General features: G+C 34.2%; 1 protein-coding gene across 3 annotated transcripts in view; it reads left to right on the top strand.

Annotated features, from left to right (window-relative positions):
* The first annotated feature begins 3,276 nt into the window (after positions 1-3,276).
* ephb2b (eph receptor B2b) overlaps positions 3,277-18,241 on the top strand; it is a 153,723-nt gene continuing 138,758 nt past the window's right edge. For all 3 annotated transcript variants that reach the window (XM_049471878.1, XM_049471879.1, XM_049471877.1), the window contains exon 1: positions 3,277-3,446. In XM_049471878.1, coding sequence (XP_049327835.1) covers positions 3,395-3,446 — 52 coding nt within the window. In that variant the 5' untranslated portion in view covers positions 3,277-3,394. The remainder of the gene's footprint in view (positions 3,447-18,241) is intronic.

Genomic DNA, 18,241 nt, shown 5'->3' with positions numbered 1-18,241 from the left:
CACCTCCTTACTAAGCTCTCTACCAAACACCCTCACACGCTACTCACAACCAAACAAAATTGAGATTAAACACTGGCATTTTCTTGGGTAATTTTCCAATTTTAGGGCAATTCCTTTCCATGAAAAGACACACAATTACCTGCGTGATTCTGGAAAAAAATGCTTTTATGAACTAAACTGAATGGGCTTTTTGATATTGTAAAATCTCATTTTATTTTTTATTTGAAAGCACAATAACAGAGTATTTTATATTTTATTTCCAACAATAAAAGTCCTGTTTAGGTCCTGATGAACTGCAGTGATGTAGGTTAATAACTCTTTCTTCATGCTAAAGTGAGAAATATTGTTAATCATGAGTAAAAATAAGGTTGGGCAACATAATTCTGAAATATATCAATTTTATCACAGTAATTTATGCCATGGTTTGCTTTTCTGAGCGTATGGACACAAAACTGTACTTTTTTAAACAGTACACAGTAACTGCTCGATAACTGCATATGGCTTATTATAAAATCATCACAGCTTTACCTCGTTTTAATACATTTTTAAATAAAAAATAAAATGTACTAAATTTTTTTAGAATTTGTGTTTCTATGTAAAATGTAGCATGACTATTTGATTGGTGCATTATTAGATTAGATAACTTGTTCAGAAGCATTATTCAAAAACTAAAACAAGAAATATATAATACAGTAAATTGTTGTGTGCAGTAACTTTTAGCATTTTTCAGGCTTATTATACTGAATACTAATATTAAAAGCTAAAAGTGAGAAACAGCAGGCGCACTGAGATCTGCAGATCTGCTCACTGTAATAAACGCGAGCGGTTTGTGCCGATAGCATGTGGAACTTATTTGGCAAATTCCACAGGATACTTATTCGCTTATTTTTGACTAAGCAGAAACGTCTGGTTTTATAAGTGAAGCTGCGTAACGTTAAACACGAGCCAGGTGTGCTCAGGATTCCAGACACGCTCACCTGGGGCCAGGTATCCAACGCGTCTCAGGATCTGACCAATGAGAGGAGTTACAAACCTTTTAAAATATTTTTAAAACCTTTTTACCTTTTAAAATATTTTAAAATATGTTGCTTTTTATTCTTTTAATCATATTGTAATATTTTTTCAAATTGTTTTTTTGCATTTGTTTTTGTAATTTGTCTTTAATGTGTTTCCTATATTCCAATTTTAATAATTCTAATTCGGTTTTAAATGTTACATTTTGTATACATAGTTTGAAATATTTTTTTGTTCTTTTAATTATGATTGTATATAACCTTCTTTTAAACTTGTTAGTATTGAGTATTAAATCTTCCTGTAAAGCACTTTAAGATGCCTCTGGGTAAGAAATTTGCTATACAAAAATAAAACTGACCTAAGTGGAATCCCTTTTGACTAGTTTGTAAGCGTTTTTAATGTTTTTAGGGAAAAAGGGTTTCAAAACTTTGGGAAAGAGATACTAAACTTAATATTTTGTTAACTTGTACACATTCTTTTTATTTATTTAATTAATGCATTAAAAATGTATAAACATATATATATATATATATACACACACACACACTATATATATATATATATATAATCTTTTTTTTTAAAGGAAGAGTAGTACAATAACCTAGTAATAACATAGTAGTAACATAGTAATAACATAGTAATAACATAGTAGCACAATATATAAAACAGTAGTAAAAGAATTATCCAATTCGTGCCATGAGGTTTACATTTATTTATTTGCAACAATAAATTCATTATAATAAATCATTATTTTCCTTAAAGCACACAATAACATAAATTATGTTTAAATAAATAATTATGTGAATTATTATGCGATTTAATACTAAATTAATTTTCTATTTTTCTATGCGAAATGCAAAATGATCTGATCACTGTAAACATTTATAAATAGCCAGTTAATCTTTATTCTCAAAATATAATAATAAAAAAAGATTATTATTTACTTCTCTCAAAACCTTCCCATATACATTTAAGTCCACACACACACACACACACACACACACACACACACACACACACACACACACACACACACACACACACACACACACACACACACACACACAAACAGTATAACCATGTTTAAACTGTTAGATAAGCTAGCTAAACACTCTTAAACTTAATCAACAGTACAGACCAATCACAGACTAGAATAAAGACCAACTTGACTACAAAGTTCATTGAGTTATTTATAGTACCTTACCTGATTAAACCTGGTTTTGTTTTTTTTTTAAACAATGCATATATTTCCTCTAACCAATCACACATCATATAATATATAATGAATACAGTACAGTACAGTATATTTTCCTGCAAAATGTTCTGATTTACTGCAAACATTTACAAACACCCAGCTAATCATTATTCTCAAATAATAATAAAAATAATATTATTATTTACTTCCCTCAAGTCAAAACCATTAAATATACTATCAACTCTTAACTCAACTCTTAAACTTAAACAACAGTGCAGACCAATCACAGACTAGACTACAGACCAACTTGACTAAACTACAGAGTTCATTGAGTTAATTATAATATCTTACCTGATTAAACCTTGTTACTATTAAAAAAAAACAATGCATATATTCATAATGAATACAGTACATTATTTTTTTTATATTTTTCTATTTCCTGTGAAATATTTTGATTTACTGCAAACATTTACAAACACCCAGCAAATCCTTATTCAAAGTTCATTAAGTTAATTATAGAATCTTACCTGATTTAACCTGGTTTTGTTATTATATTGCATATAATAATGCATATATTTCCTCTTTTCTCCTGTTCTTTTTCCTTTTCCTTTTCTTTCCAGAAGATTCACGAGTATCCAGATCTAACCCATCACTCATCACTGTATAATGAACGAATAATAAATACAGTACAGTACTATATGCACAGTATATGCACAATATATTTCACCAGCCATGCAAAACACATGCAGGATGAATCTGAGCAGCAGTCTGATCTGCAGCTATATAGCTCTACAGCTCTGCTGCTGCTGCGGCTGATTGACAGCAGGGAGATGGTAAAGTCTGTATTGGGGGGAACTGGATCACTGTTCTGTTTATTTAATGGTAATAAATGATCGGTGATGGTTTTTATCGCTGATTTAATTATTGATTGATGTGATTATGGTTATGTTTAGGTCTGTAGATGTTCAGTAGATGTTAAGGTGAGGTGGTAGATGTTTCAGCACCGCTGGATCCCCCGGTCTGCTCCTCTTGGTTCGGTCCAAACCGTAGTTGAGTGCTGAGCATCGTGTCGGTGGGACTGAACGGGGAAAGCGTGCCGGTGCGCGAGCGGCTCCCGATGGCTTTCAGGGCCGGTTTTATCTGAATATCTGGACGGGTTGTGGACGTTTTTTCTCGGGATCAGCTATGGATATCCTGTGTTTACTGTGGATACTCCCCTCAGCTCTGGCTTTAGAAGGTAAGCGGAGGAAATTCTCTGATTTCTGGTTCTGATCCGCAGCTTCTGGACGGATCGGATCTTCTGCTGGACGGATGGCGGCTGTGAATGGCTGTGAGGTCGGTTAGCTACTGAAATTATATATATATATATATATATATAGTATATCTATACAATATATTGTATATATACATATAGTAAATAATGCGAGAAAAGGGAACACATTTATTAAAATAAAAAAAACATGTGTAAACACGTTTTTTAACCACATCTGTTTATTTTTCTTTCTGTTTATTTTCCGCTTCACATCAGCTCCCCTTTAAACTGTCTGTCTAAAAGCTAAAGCTAAACATTGTTCACAATAAACATAAAAAACAGAATTAAAAAAGCAAAGTAGCAGAATGACGTTAAACACAAAACACAGGATTTTCCTTTCGTTTCAGTAACGCTGTGCGCTGCGCGCGCGCCTGCACGCGAGTTCTAGTGTACTGTAGTATACTACTGTAACGATACTATAGTGTTCGATACTGTAACGTGGTGTAATGTAGCGTGCACTGTTGTGAAATGAAGCCGTTTCTAATAAGAGTAACTCAAATCAGGTTTATTTCGCGCTGCTTTTCTCTCCGGATTATTTTAGTTTAGCAGCTCCTGTTGCAGTTCTACAGAACCCGGGTTCTGGCAGAAGAGAACAGCACCAGTTTATTTCACCAGTGTGTATCTTCACTATTCACTATTTCACTATTCTGGTCCAGTTTAAGTAAGCGAGAGAAATGCGTTGGTTTGTTGGGTTGTAAGCAAGCAGACAGACAGATTCAGTTAGATAAAACTGGGTCTGTTCTCCTGGTTCTCCTGATACCTGTGTGATTATTATCTGTCTGTCCGCCCACACACTCTTATATACACTCACACACACACTCTCTCATACACACACACTCACTCACAGTAACACACACACACACACACTCACTTACACTCACATGATGGTGTGCCAAAAATGTTCATTTATTAAATAGAATGGAAAAGAAAGAACATTTTATATATATTTTAATATATATATATATATATTACATTTAAATAGATTAAACAATATGATAGTTTGCTAATTGCTGATGTTTTGAGAATACATAAAACATGCATTCATGCAATAATAATAATAATAATAATAATAATAATAATAATAATAATAATAATAATAATAATAATAATAAAAGAGCTAACTGCACTGGATAGTTCACTGGGTGCAAAGAGGAGTTTTCACACTTTACACTTTTACTTTCTATCCTGAAACTTAAAAAGTCTTTTTAATTTAAAAGAATATTTTTCAACACCGTAAAGTTGTAACCGTGTTTAGTGGTATTTACAGCAGCACTGTTGATAAGAGTTGCTGGATTGTGATTGTTACTGTACTTGACTCTCCATTCTGAACAGCTTAAGCACTTTTCAGCAGAACTTAATTTATTTGGAAACAGGGAAGAGCGTTTTGTCTCTACTGAAAAACCCTTGAGCCGCCTCTCCAAAGACTCGAGTTCTCCAATTTAAATGTAAAGTGCAGTTTGCAGTGGAAAAAAAAATACATGAAAAAGAATGATGAGTGTGAGAATTTCTAAAATTATTCTAGGGAGAAAATAATAATAGTGCTTTATATTTATATAGAATTTAGATCTAGATATAGAATTCCATGCATAATATTTATATTTTTTTAACTCTTATCCCTGCACATCATATGTTTTCACGCTTTTTTATTTTATTTTATTTTTGGTGTTTGGTGTTTATTACATATCTTATACTATTATAAAGTCTATATCTCTCATCCTATTTATGATATTGATGATTTTTTACTTTTTTTTTAATATTGTTCCTTGCTCTTATTGCAATTGTGCTGCTATAATACTTGACCTATAGAAAAAAGTATATACATATAGAATTTTTCTATAGATATTTGTCTGAGATTGAGATTTTATATCTCGGTCAGTAAATTCGCGACTCTGGGCCGTGTTTTTAGTGTTTTTTCCTCCTTCTCTTCGTCACCGTAGCTTTTTAACCAATGGTTTTGAAGGATGGTGCTTACGTAGGGGCATTTAAGAGTTGATAAAGAGGTCACAGTCGCTTTAGCCTAGGGACAAAAAAACAGAAAACAATACAGAAACAGATACAGAGATACAGCACTTAAGATAAAAAAAAAACTGGAATAGATTTGACTTTACTTTAGGTGTATTTTTTACTGTTTACTGTTGTATACCAATAAATAAAGATATAAATAAAGATATAAATAAATAAAAGTGGTACAGGATTTAACAAAGGTTCAGTTAGACAATATAATCTGTTATTTTGTTCAGTGGTGATATTTTGTTTAATTTGTTAGTTTGTTGCTGAGTTGCGGAATATATTGTTTATTGTATATTTTGTTTATATGCACAGTAACTACCTTTTGTATTTTTTGACAGCAGTACTTACAGATAATCACATAATCTCAGCAGCTTTAGGCTGATTTATATATACGGTTTATTTTACTGTGGGTTTGGACTGTGGAGTCGGTGACCGACGAGCTGCTGGAGAGCGTTTTAGCTCTAATGGAATATTTATATGATTTTTATGATTTTTAAGCTCCTCGTCTCTATATTTACAGTAGAAATATACCACAGTGTGTTCACACAGCATGCAGTGACTGACTGATTTAATGTATTAGTTTATTAATGTACAGTATGTACAGGAATGTGCTGAATTGAATGTGTTTTTAAATTCACGTCCCCTGGAGGTTATAAGAAAGCGAGAGAGAGAGCTCATTCCGTTATTTTAGACCTGATCCTGAATCTGGATGAATCTTCAGATCATTTCAGGGTTTTTTCAGCTCAGAATCTGATTTTTGTTTCTAATCGTACTGTTCAGATTATGAAAGTGGTGGTAGAGGAGATTTGTTTTGTTTACGGTGTTGGAGAAATGTGGGACAGCGGTTGGAGGAAAGACTTTGTCCCAGTTTCTGTCGGCTCTCCATCTGCCGTGTGGAGATGACGCTAGACTTGCGCTGCTTCCATTTTGGTTGACTTATCTTGAGGCCACATCTTATGATGTTTGCTGATGTTTGGTGATGTTGCGTCTGAGACGGTGGCGTGTCGTAAATGAGTCACAGCTTAACGTTCAGTCAAAGCAAACCAGCATGTTTAGTCCTCGGGAACATCCGGGGGCATGAAGGTCATACAGCAGAGAACTGCAGGACACTGCCGGCCTGTTCAGGGCTGTAATATATGTGCATTTGTTATATTTTTTATATATTTTATATTTTAGATTCTATATTTTTCAATTAAAATTAACAGTAATATCACTATGACTACTGATGTAGATATTCCTGTAGTGAAATTCATTACTACACAAATACCTGCATAATATTTATGCTTTTTACCTCTTACATCGTCACATCATACGTTTCCTTATATTCCTTATATATTTTTTGTTTTTGTTTATTATATCTTATATATTTCTGCTGTCATACAGCCTATATATCTCACCCTATTTATGAAAATCTTTTGCTTTTTGATTAGTGTTCCTCGCTCTTATTGTAATTGTACTTCTGTAATACCAATGCTATAATATATCTATCTATCTGTCTGTCTGTCTGTCTATCTGTCTGTCTGTCTGTCTGTCATTTTGAGCAAAATGGCCCTAAAATAATATCACTATATTCCATTGTATTTTCACGATACTATACCATATTCAAAATTGTTGGCAAAATTATTTCGTCTTGTCTATATATTTAGCTATATATATATATATATATATATATATATATATATATATATATATATATATATATATATATATATTTTTTTTTTTTTTATATTTTATATAGGGGAACATTTAGTGCCATAATGTTGAAGCTACTGCCTATTTTTTTTTTCTGTGTTTATGTGTGTGTGTGTGTGTGTGTTTGTTTGTATATATACATTATTATCCATAGCATTTGCACTTTGCACTTCATGTTGCAGCTACTACCCTACTTCTTTATATTTTGTGCATTTATCATATATATATATATATTATTATATAATATATTTTAAAAAATATAAATATATATATATATTTTTTTATTCTATTTCATTTCTTCGTAATATTTATCAATTTTAACCCATTAAAATGCCTTGTCTGTATAAAGGCTACAGGTGTTACAGGTGATAAAAACCCTTTTTTTTCTGCAGTAAAATAAGTAAGAGAAACATAACGGACTGAAGGTTTGGAGGACATGAACTGTTTGATTTGTATTCAGGAAAATGTTGATTTTAAAATAAAGTTCCTTTTTATGATTTCATTCATTATATTTTGACATTAGCAGATTTATTAAAATATATATTTTAATATTTTCTATTACAATTACAATCATGCTTTTTTTTAGTAATGTTCCTTATTAAATATGAAAGATTTTAATGTAATGCCTGAATAGAAATTCTTAAGATTCTGTAGTGTAATGTCAAACTAGGCAAACTACAAACTACAAACTGCTCTTTGTGTGTAAACTGGAGCGTGGGAATACAGTGTAAAATCACAGTAAAATCTCCTTCAATCCTTGAATTATCCTTTTTTAGAATAATATCTTGGTTTTTATTGGGTCACATTTATAACACATGTAATAACCGTTTACTTACATGTAATTCTAATTGTTCTGCTGTATATATTTGTTTATAATGTTTCTGCAGGCGTTTTGAAGCACAGTACAGCAGCACTACAGATACAGAGAGATGATTAAAGCTGGTGTCTGTTAGCGTAGCTGTTCCTCAGCCAGTTATCTTCACTTCCTTTCCAAAACTCCAGCCAAGTTTAAATAATCTGCTTTCAGATGTAAATGTAACTCAGTGTACTCGCAGCTACACACTCTGAGTGTGGGCTGCACTCTGTGTGTGTGTGTGTTACAGTTATTTTGGGGGGATTTTACTGAATTTACGGGGTTCGATTAAAAAATCGAATAAAATCTCCACTCGCTCCATTATGATTCTGAATAAATACACACACCACAACAACCAAGTATTTATTAAAGTAGGAGATTTATGCTCAGTGAATGGTCGGTAGGTGGTGATAAATAACTTCCACAGTTTGTTTAGTTTCGGGGGATTTTTGATGAATCACGACCCATCGAGGACATTAAAGATTATATGTGCGATTTTTAACATTTCAACAAATTTGAAGCTTTATTTCAGGATTATTTCAAATTTTCTGAAATGCCGCTGATCTGATTTAATTATCTAATGAAATATATATGATTTAGAGTGTAGTAAAAGTGTAATAAAGGTGTAGTAAAGGTGTAGTAAAGGCTGCAGTGATACAGTAAATGTAACTCAGTGTACTCGCAGCTACACACTCCGAGTGTGGGCCGCACTGTGTGTGTGTGTGTGTGTGTGTTACAGTTATTTTGGGGGGATTTTACTGAATTTACGGGATTCGATTAAAAAAAGGTAAAATCATCACTCGCTCCATTATGATTCTGAATAAATGCACAAACCATAACAACCAAGTATTTAGTTTAGAGGGATTTTTGATGAATCATGACCCATCGAGTACATCGAAGATTATATGTGCATTTTTTTACATTTTAACAAATTTGAAGCTTTATTTCAGGATTATTTCTCATTTTTTGAAATGCCGCTGTTTTACACAAGATCTGATTAAATTATCTAGTGAAATATATATTATTTAGAGTGTAGTAAAGGCTGCAGTGATGCAGTGTGGGCCGCACTGTGTGTGTGTTACAGTTATTTGAGGGGGATTTTACTGAATTTACGGGATTCGATTAAAATAAAAAAAGGTAAAATCATCACTTGTTCATTAAATCTCGTGTTTTTTGAGTTTAGTGAGCGAGCAGATGCGGATCACTCGCCTGCCAGCCTCCACACAGCCTCCATAGAGGCTTTCACAAAGAATCCGCTTCCATTCAGACCCTAATCCACGCGGCCCAGGGTCCGGCCATTGTCACTTTGCATGCAAAATTTCAATTAGTGCTGGTACCAGTTGTTTCTCAGGCAGGCGGGTGTCTGATTTCAGAGGGATGTTCGTAGGCCACCTTCACCAGGCCACGGAGTGAGGGATGCTGTTTTACTGATCACCAGACTTCCCTTTCTCCTTCTTCCCTTTCTCCTTCTTCTCTTTCTCCTTCTTCCCTTTCTCCTTCTTCTCTTTCTCTTTCTTCCCTTTCTCTGTCTTCTCTTTCTCCTTCTTCCCTTTCTCCTTCTTCCCTTTCTCCTTCTTCCCTTTCTCCTTCTTCTCTTTCTCCTTCTTCCCTTTCTCCTTCTTCTCTTTCTCTTTCTTCCCTTTCTCTGTCTTCTCTTTCTCCTTCTTCCCTTTCTCCTTCTTCTCTTTCTCTTTCTTCCCTTTCTCTGTCTTCTCTTTCTCCTTCTTCCCTTTCTCCTTCTTCTCTTTCTCCTTCTTCCCTTTCTCTGTCTTCTCTTTCTCCTTCTTCTACATTTAAAAAGAGAAAATATGTGTCACAGCACCTGACTCTCCTCCCACACCTCTGGACCCTTTTTCCCAGAATCCCATGGTTTATGACGTCACCGTCAGTCGCTCTCCTTCGCCCAATCACGTTACTCTCCGACGCTCAGATTCACCTGTGTTCTGAGGAAGTTCCGGGTTATGCTCATCATGTGTTTTGTATTTAAGACTGCATTATGTGTTCTATCTTCGCGAGGTATTGTCGACTTTGGTTGCATGCTAAGCGTTTCTCATGTGTTCTTCTAGTGCCTTCTCGTTACGACCCTCTTTTCTGGTTTATCGGTTTATGTCTCTTGTTTTGCCCCTTTTGGATTTAATGTTTGGTTGGACTGTCTTTTGGTTTCGAACACGGACTGTTTATACGACTACGGCTTCTGTATTCGGTGAGATTATTGTTTGCTTGGCTTCTGTATCTGTAATATCTGGTTATCAGCCTGTTAATAAACCAGTCTGTTCATTTTACTCGGCTAGCGTCGCTCCACTCTGTCTGGTGTTACAATATGTAGTAGAATTCATTGATCCGTGATTCTGTGTTGACATGAAAAAGCCTTTATTCTGACTGTGTTTGGTGTTTTGGTATTTGAGCGCTTCACAGTCGTATTCACTTTCACTCATTATTTCCTGCACAGATTTTCACTCTTTCACTAATCTCTCGTTTCATCACAGTGAGCAGATAATGAAGCTGCAGCAGCGCCTTGTCTTTTGGGGCTGTCTTATATCTGTCTTATAAAATAGCCAGAAGACTTTTTTAAATGTATGATATAAAGCAGTATACCCACTGTGCTGCTCTATCAAATCAAAAGCATTTTAATGAAAAATAAATAAATAAATAAATCAATGGTAAACTTGTACTATGTAGATTCAATGTTTTTTTTTAATATTTTACAGTTAAGTGATATCATGTCTTTGTGTAGTAAATATTCAGATTATGAAATATAAAAATACTGTAGCTTAAATCACCTCAAAAAGCTCTTACTTAATACAAAATCCTTCCATAAATAAAAGCTTTAATAAACCTCCTCATATAAAATATATATAAAATATAGAATGTTATTATGTTTTATTAATGCTGTTATAAAAGAGAATAACCTGAACTGTCTCATATAAAACAATTATAAAATTAAATTCCTGATCCACCACTCTTACCAATATATATATATATTTTCATCTTTTTACTACATGCAGATGCAGAATACTAAAACTGTTCATTGTGCAGTTACTGAGTGTGTGTGTGTGTGTGTGTGTGTGTGTGTGAGCATCTCGAGGAGTGCAGAGCTTTTCTCTGAGACAAAGGTGGCCTGATTACAAACTCATCTGCATAACAAAGAGAACTCACCTGAACTGCACTGCTGCTGCAGCTGAGTCATGTGACTCTCAGACACAGAGAGATCAAATATATATCAGAGTATTTATATATAGTATATACAGTATATAATATATTGTTTAATCAGTAATGAGTGTGTGGTGATGAGGGAGGGGGTTCAGTGGGGATATATACACCCCTATAAATAACTGGGACTACATCTACCTGATTAGTGTTGGAGAGAAAAATATATATTTTTGGTTTTACACTTTTATATATATTAGTGTTAATGTCATGAAATGAATTTTATTTTAACCAAACCAGTAGTAAAAATAATACCAACTGAAGCTGTCCTCAAATATAAATGTGCTACTTATCAGAATCTAAAGTGTTTTTATTCAGCACATGTTCCTCAATATTAAATTTACAGTGTAAAACATCATATAAAAAAGAAACATACTGAATGAGAAGAGGTGTGTTCAAACTTTGAACTGGTTCTGTATTTATATATATAACATTTCTACATTTCTTTCAAATTACAAATAAAAATATTCTCATTTAGAGCATTTATTTACAGAAAATGAGAAATGACTGAAATAACAAAAAAGATGCAGAGCTTTCAGACCTCAAATAATGCAAAGAAAACAAGTTCATATTCATAAAGTTTTAAGAGTTCAGAAATAATCAATATTTGGTGGAATAACCCTGGTTGGTTTTTAATCACAGTTTTTAACATGCATCTTGGCATCATGTTCTCCTCCACCAGTTTTACACACTGCTTTTGGATAACTTTATGCTGCTTTACTCCTGGTGTAAAAATTCAAGCAGTTCAGTTTGGTGGTTTGATGGTTTGTGATCATCCAGAGAAACGTAATATATTATAAATATATGAATCACAGGTGCAGAATGTGATTTCTGTATGTTATGAATAACAGTAGCTGCTGTATGTGATGTTGGTGTTGGGGGTTGTTGGTGATGTTGGGGGTTGTTGGGTTCGCGTGTTTCTTCCTCCGTGGGTTTTTACACTCGTTGACCTTTCTATTTACCTCCCGCTGACGGGTCGGTCTGACTCCTCCCTCCAGGGGGCGCTATAACACACTCGCTGTGGGGGAGCGAGGAGCAGCCGGTGTGAAGGCCTGTGTTTTTGGGCAGATGGTTGACGGCTGGTTTCCTGATGGAGGGAATGAGTCATTACCATCAGCTGCCGTTACTGTAGTTCCATATTAAACTCTACACCAATCAGCCATAACAATAAAACCACTGATAAATAAAGTGGGTTGTGGATGTATCAGGCAGAGCAAGCCCAGGATTTATTGCAATACAGTTTTATTTAGTAATTTTAAAATCATTTTATCCCACAAATGTATATAATTTTAGGTTGCAGTGTTGAGTCTGTGGAAGTTTTGGTTGAGTTTAAGACAGATACGGTTTATTATTATTATTGACCTTCATGTTTCTGCATTTAACTTCCATTTTGACACAATATCTCACAACTTTTAGGAGAAATCCAGGGACTAGTTCACAAAGTTGTTGAAAGTCTATGAGCGGATCTAAATGTCAAAAGTTTGGACTCACCTTCCTAATGCATGTGCTGCATTAAGACCTGCTGCTTACTTTATACAGGATTTTGGTTATTTTTACTCTTTTTTCTTTGGTTCTGTTTCAATATAAAATGATTGTTGCTGCGACATTTATTCATTCTTAATAAGATAAAATAAGATTATCCTTTATTAATCCTGCAATGAGGAAATTTGCAATGTTACAGCAGCAGAAAGGACAGAGCAAAGGAAGTAGCATAAATATATAAGCAATATATAAAACAGAACAATGAAATGAATAATAATAATAATAATAATAATATTAATAATAATAATAAATACATGATAAAATATTGCACATGACGGTGGTAAACATGCTAACAATGATCCACAATTAAAAATCTTACACATGATAAGTTAGCATATAGCATGTAGTTAAACTAAATTAAACTAAAACTAAGTAACTAAACAATATGATCGTTTTTTTTTTTTAACTCTGGTCTATTGAGTGCAGTGGTTGTTATAGAGTCTGGGAGAAATATGTGTATATATTATATATACTATATCATGTTAATAATTAGTATTGGTCATATTTCAGGCTGTTTCTGATCTGAGTCTACAGGATGCACTCCACTGGTCTCTGATTTAGAGCTGGATGTCAGGAGGCTAATTTAAAGTAATTTTCCTCTACATGTGTAATTAAGACACACACACACTCACACACACATACACACACACACACACACACACACACACACACACACACACACACACACTCAGTACATTCTACTTAATCCAATTACAGGGAGTAAATCAGGCAGTACAGTCGATGCGTGACGGTAGAGGTTTTGTTTGCTGGTGTAATGCTCTGTATTTGCATGTTCATAAGCAGCATGTGCTCCCGTTCCACCCTGTTTATATCCTCTATATGAACCACACTGTTTCAGCAGCAGGAGAACAGACAGAGCTCCAATTGATGTTAGCACTGTGTATGTAGCATAAAGTTATCTAAAAGCAGTGTGTAAGACTGGTGGAGGAGAACATGATGCCAAGATGCATGAAAAAAAACTGTGATTAAAAACCAACCAGGGTTATTCCACCAAATATTGATTATTTCTGAACTCTTAAAACTTTATGAATATGAACTTGTTTTCTTTGCATTATTTGAGGTCTAATAGCTCTACTTTTTTGTTATTTCAGACATTTCTCATTTTCTGTAAATAAATGCTCTAAATGAGAATATTTTTATTTGTAATTTGGGAGAAATGTTGTCTGTAGTTTATAGAATAAAACAACAATGTTCATTTTACTCAAACATAAACCTATAAATAGCAAAATCAGAGAAACTGGAGTGCTCGCCTCATTTTTTACAGAGAGAGAGTGAATGAAAGAGAGAGAGAGAGAGAGGGAGAGAGAGAAAGAGAGGGAGAAAGAGAGAGAGAGAGAGAGAGAGAGAGAGAGAGAGTGGTGACGGCAGGTATTTGTATAATTGCATTAGCGCGGCACAGGGGGAATTAACAGAGATAATTAACTGATTTGGCCTGTGGCTGTGACTTGACTGCTCTCTGAATGAGGAAGGTAATTCTGTGCTGAGCTCAGGATAATTCATACTGTCTGAAATTAAAATCTCATTTTTATAATAGTTCTGCATTCAGTTACAGTTACACACTTTCACTGCTGTTATATTCTTAATCAGGGCAACCGCTTAATTTTACATTTAATGAATACGAAATAGTTACTAAACAATAGAACTGTGCTATTGTAGTAATATGGATCTTAAAATCTATTTTAATAAATCATGATATTACTGTGTTGCAGTATATTGTGCACTATAAGATATGATACACCCATATGAGCACAATTTAAAAACACATATACAATAGTGCAGGTTTCATGTCTGTGTTTTTACGTTTACTCGCAAGATCACACAAATCTGTTTCACAAAAGGTTTGTGATGTTTTAGTCTTTAATTGATGTTTTAATGTGTGATAGTGAGGTGTGGCATTCTGGGATTGCTCTGATTGGAAGATGCTGGGGAGTCTTTCCAAAAGACTTCTTTTTACACAGCCGTTCAGTTTTTTCATGCTGTCGCATTTTTATCGTATATTTATTGAACAATGTCTTCATTCATTTATTGCTGTTGTCACAATAACCACATATGTTTGGACAATATATTGTCCTGAGAATGAGAAACAATGTTTAATGTCATTTTATGACCAGTTCAAAGAGCAATGATGAGTTTCATACTGTACTTTTAGTCAATCCTGGAGCAGTTTCCTGATCTTTATCACCGGGATGCTGATCACACTCACTCGTTTCCAGAACTACAGTACAGTACGAATTGTACAGATTGTATACACATATCTCTGCTGATGGAGAAGATGTGGAGATGATAGAAATGCTCTTTATTTATTATTTTTTATGCATTTATTCATAGAGCTTAAGTACATTCAGCAGAATACTGATTCAGATACGAGGAGCTTTCAGAATGCTAAGGAACTGGTTATTTGCGTCTGGCCCTATCAATTAGAATGCAGTTCAGAGCGAGAGCCATAATCAACTCAGTGAACTCTCCTCCGAAGCTTCGGGCTCTGAGAGCTGTTATATGAAGTCTGTGTAATGAGCGGCCATTACTGCACCCATTTTCCACTGCTTACAATAATACTCTTACTCACACACACACTCAAATTTACTCACACACACACACACACTCAGAAACACACGTGCATAATCATGAAGCTTTAGAGACGGGAATGCAGTATTAGAGAGTCAGACATCAGTTTTCCGTATTTTTTGGATTTTGTGTCATGGCTCTGGTCCTTTCCCTCCCTCTCTCTCAGCCCCGTGGAGAACTCAGAACCTCCCGGAGTCTCAGAATAACGGCTACACCCATGAATTCGGTGCTGCCAAGACAAAGAGAAATGCACCCGCTGGGACGTGTTAAACAATGACTGGGATTACTGTAGCCGTGGAGTAACACAGTTCACCGAAACGGGAGCGCGGCGCAGGAATTCCAGGACTGATGACTGTTTTCCGTACCTTCCAGCAGCTCCTACCTTTGAGACAGTAATCACCATGAATCACCAGCGAAGGCAGCTGGAAAATCTACAGGGTCTCGTGTGGAACCTTTCAGAGATATGAAGTCACTCTGTGGATCCGAGCGAAGCTGTTAAATAGGGGTGAAACGATTACTCGAGTAATCCGAGTTACTCGATTTAAAAAAAAATGATGGATTAATTTTCTGTGCCTCAAGGAATTGTTTAATCAATTTTAAAAAGCAGAGCACTGAATTTAGCGAGGACTTTTAATGTAAAACAGCTCGCTTAGCTTCACGTCACCTACAAACAGGAAGCAGGAAGTGGAGGAGGAGGCGGAGGGATTTGAAGCATAGAGAGCAGGTCAATTTAACTTATAATAAATCAATGAGATTAACATTAATGTAGCTTAATAATATAAAAACTGTTTCACAGTTCTGTGCTGATTATTATTAATACTGTATAATAAGTGAGTGTGATTCATTTATTACAATGGTGACAAGTTCTAGACTTTATGTAATCAGTAAACACAGCGCTGTGGAGTTTATAAATAAATACATGTTAAATACATGTTAAAGTTAGCTGAGCCATGAACTTACTGTGTTATGTAATTTAGCTAAGATGCACAACATAAAAACCGATGTTTATGTCTGTTATTATTGATTAATGCCCTATATTTAATACTTACAAGAAATCCTAAGTTGAAATAATTTAACTTAATTTATTAAATTATTAATTATTAAATTATTACTCGTGGTATTTATGTTTTTTTTGTGTTTTATTTATTTCTATTTATGTTTGCAATGTGGAAATGTATGTTGTGAATTTAAAAATTCAACCAATTGGTCATTTATTATTAAGTAAAATCTCTTATTTTTTGTTTTATCCGATTACTCGATTAATCAGATCGATTTTTCAGTAGAGAACTCAATTACTAAAATAATTGATAGCTGCAGCCCTACTGTTAAAGCCAATGAATAAGTCATGTGATACAGCAGAATACAGTAGAATACAGTAGAATACAGCAGAATGTGTAAAAATATATATATAACTGCTCTCGCTCCATATGCTGAAGAACAGATTTATCGGAGGTGAGCGCAGGACGGGGTCTGCTTCATTGTAGGAGCCTATCAATTTCCATCCGTACCCACAATGCCTCAGGATGATAGCTAAGAATAAGAGCTGAATGACTGTGATATGCTGAGTAATCTATAAATTGAATCTGTTCTTTGTGAGCTTTATCAGGATTTTTTATTCGACGCATCTCGAGCGTTTCCGTCACGGGCATCGAGGGGTTAATCAGTACAGAGAAATAACATTCCTATCCAGTCAATTTCCCCTGTTTATAACACTGCACTCCCCACAGGAGTGGCCCGGCCTATCAATTACAGCGCGGTGTGACCTGATTTCTCTTTTGTTCTCGCTGAAGAACACGAAGCAACAGAGTCTCCAGTCTCACTTTATTCACTTATTCACATATTCAGATATTCAGAAATCTGGCTTATCCACCCGTCAGTCCAGCAGTGCAACAGTTAAACGGAGAGGACGTGAATTAGCTTTATCATTAGAGATTTGCTTCTTTCCAAAGCTTCAGCTCTTTTCCATCTTTTCCCTCCTTTTTCTCTCAGTCCGTTCTCTTATCGTCTTTTAAAAACTCCATTTCTTCATTTTCTTGCCATGTTCCTATTTTACTGATCCAAGTCGTCAGTCATATGAAACACAGCTTTCCTTTGTGCTCTTTTTTTGTTTTGGCAAAGCAGCAGCATTATTATATCAGTCAGTCAGAGTGTGTGTGTGTGTGTGTGTGTGTGTGTGTGTTTTTCCTTTTTTATTCATTTTTGGTTAAATTGAACAGCTTGCGGTTGGGAAGGGTTTTGAAGTTTGGAGAGTAATACTCGTGTGTTGGGCAAACTGTAAAAACTATATCAGTGACAGGGAAACCAGCCTGCCCTGGTAAAAAAAAAAATATATATATATTTATGTATATATATGCTTAATTGTACTTAAAACATATTGAGAAATGTGTACGATTTGTGTACTTACTTAAATATATATTAAAAGTACATTAATATTACGCTTTCATCAAATGTTTAAAAGCAAACTTTGTTCATACTTTTTTTTAAATGTATTTAAATAAATAGACTACTGTGAAGTACACTTTTAGTTTAATGTAATTCAATATACTTCTAAAATACTTACTTCCAAATATACCTTTGTACGTTTTTAGCAAAGTGTGTTAAAAACAACTGTTACAGTAGTTCACTTACACTGTACTTATCATGTAACTTTTTTTTTTAGAACGAATATTAAATTGCTACATTTATAAAATTTAAAGTGAATTTGTAACACGCTGAAAAATTGTGATGGAAAAAGGGTTTGTTTTTTCCAATGTTGTGTTCCAAAGAACATTTATAAATAAAATGGTAAAAAAAAGAAGTGATTGGAAAAGCAAAAATGATCATCATGAAT

The sequence above is a fragment of the Astyanax mexicanus genome, chromosome 24, assembly GCF_023375975.1.
Source record: "Astyanax mexicanus isolate ESR-SI-001 chromosome 24, AstMex3_surface, whole genome shotgun sequence".
NCBI classification, from domain to species: domain Eukaryota; kingdom Metazoa; phylum Chordata; class Actinopteri; order Characiformes; family Acestrorhamphidae; genus Astyanax; species Astyanax mexicanus.
This window is presented reverse-complemented; position numbering and strand designations above follow the sequence as displayed.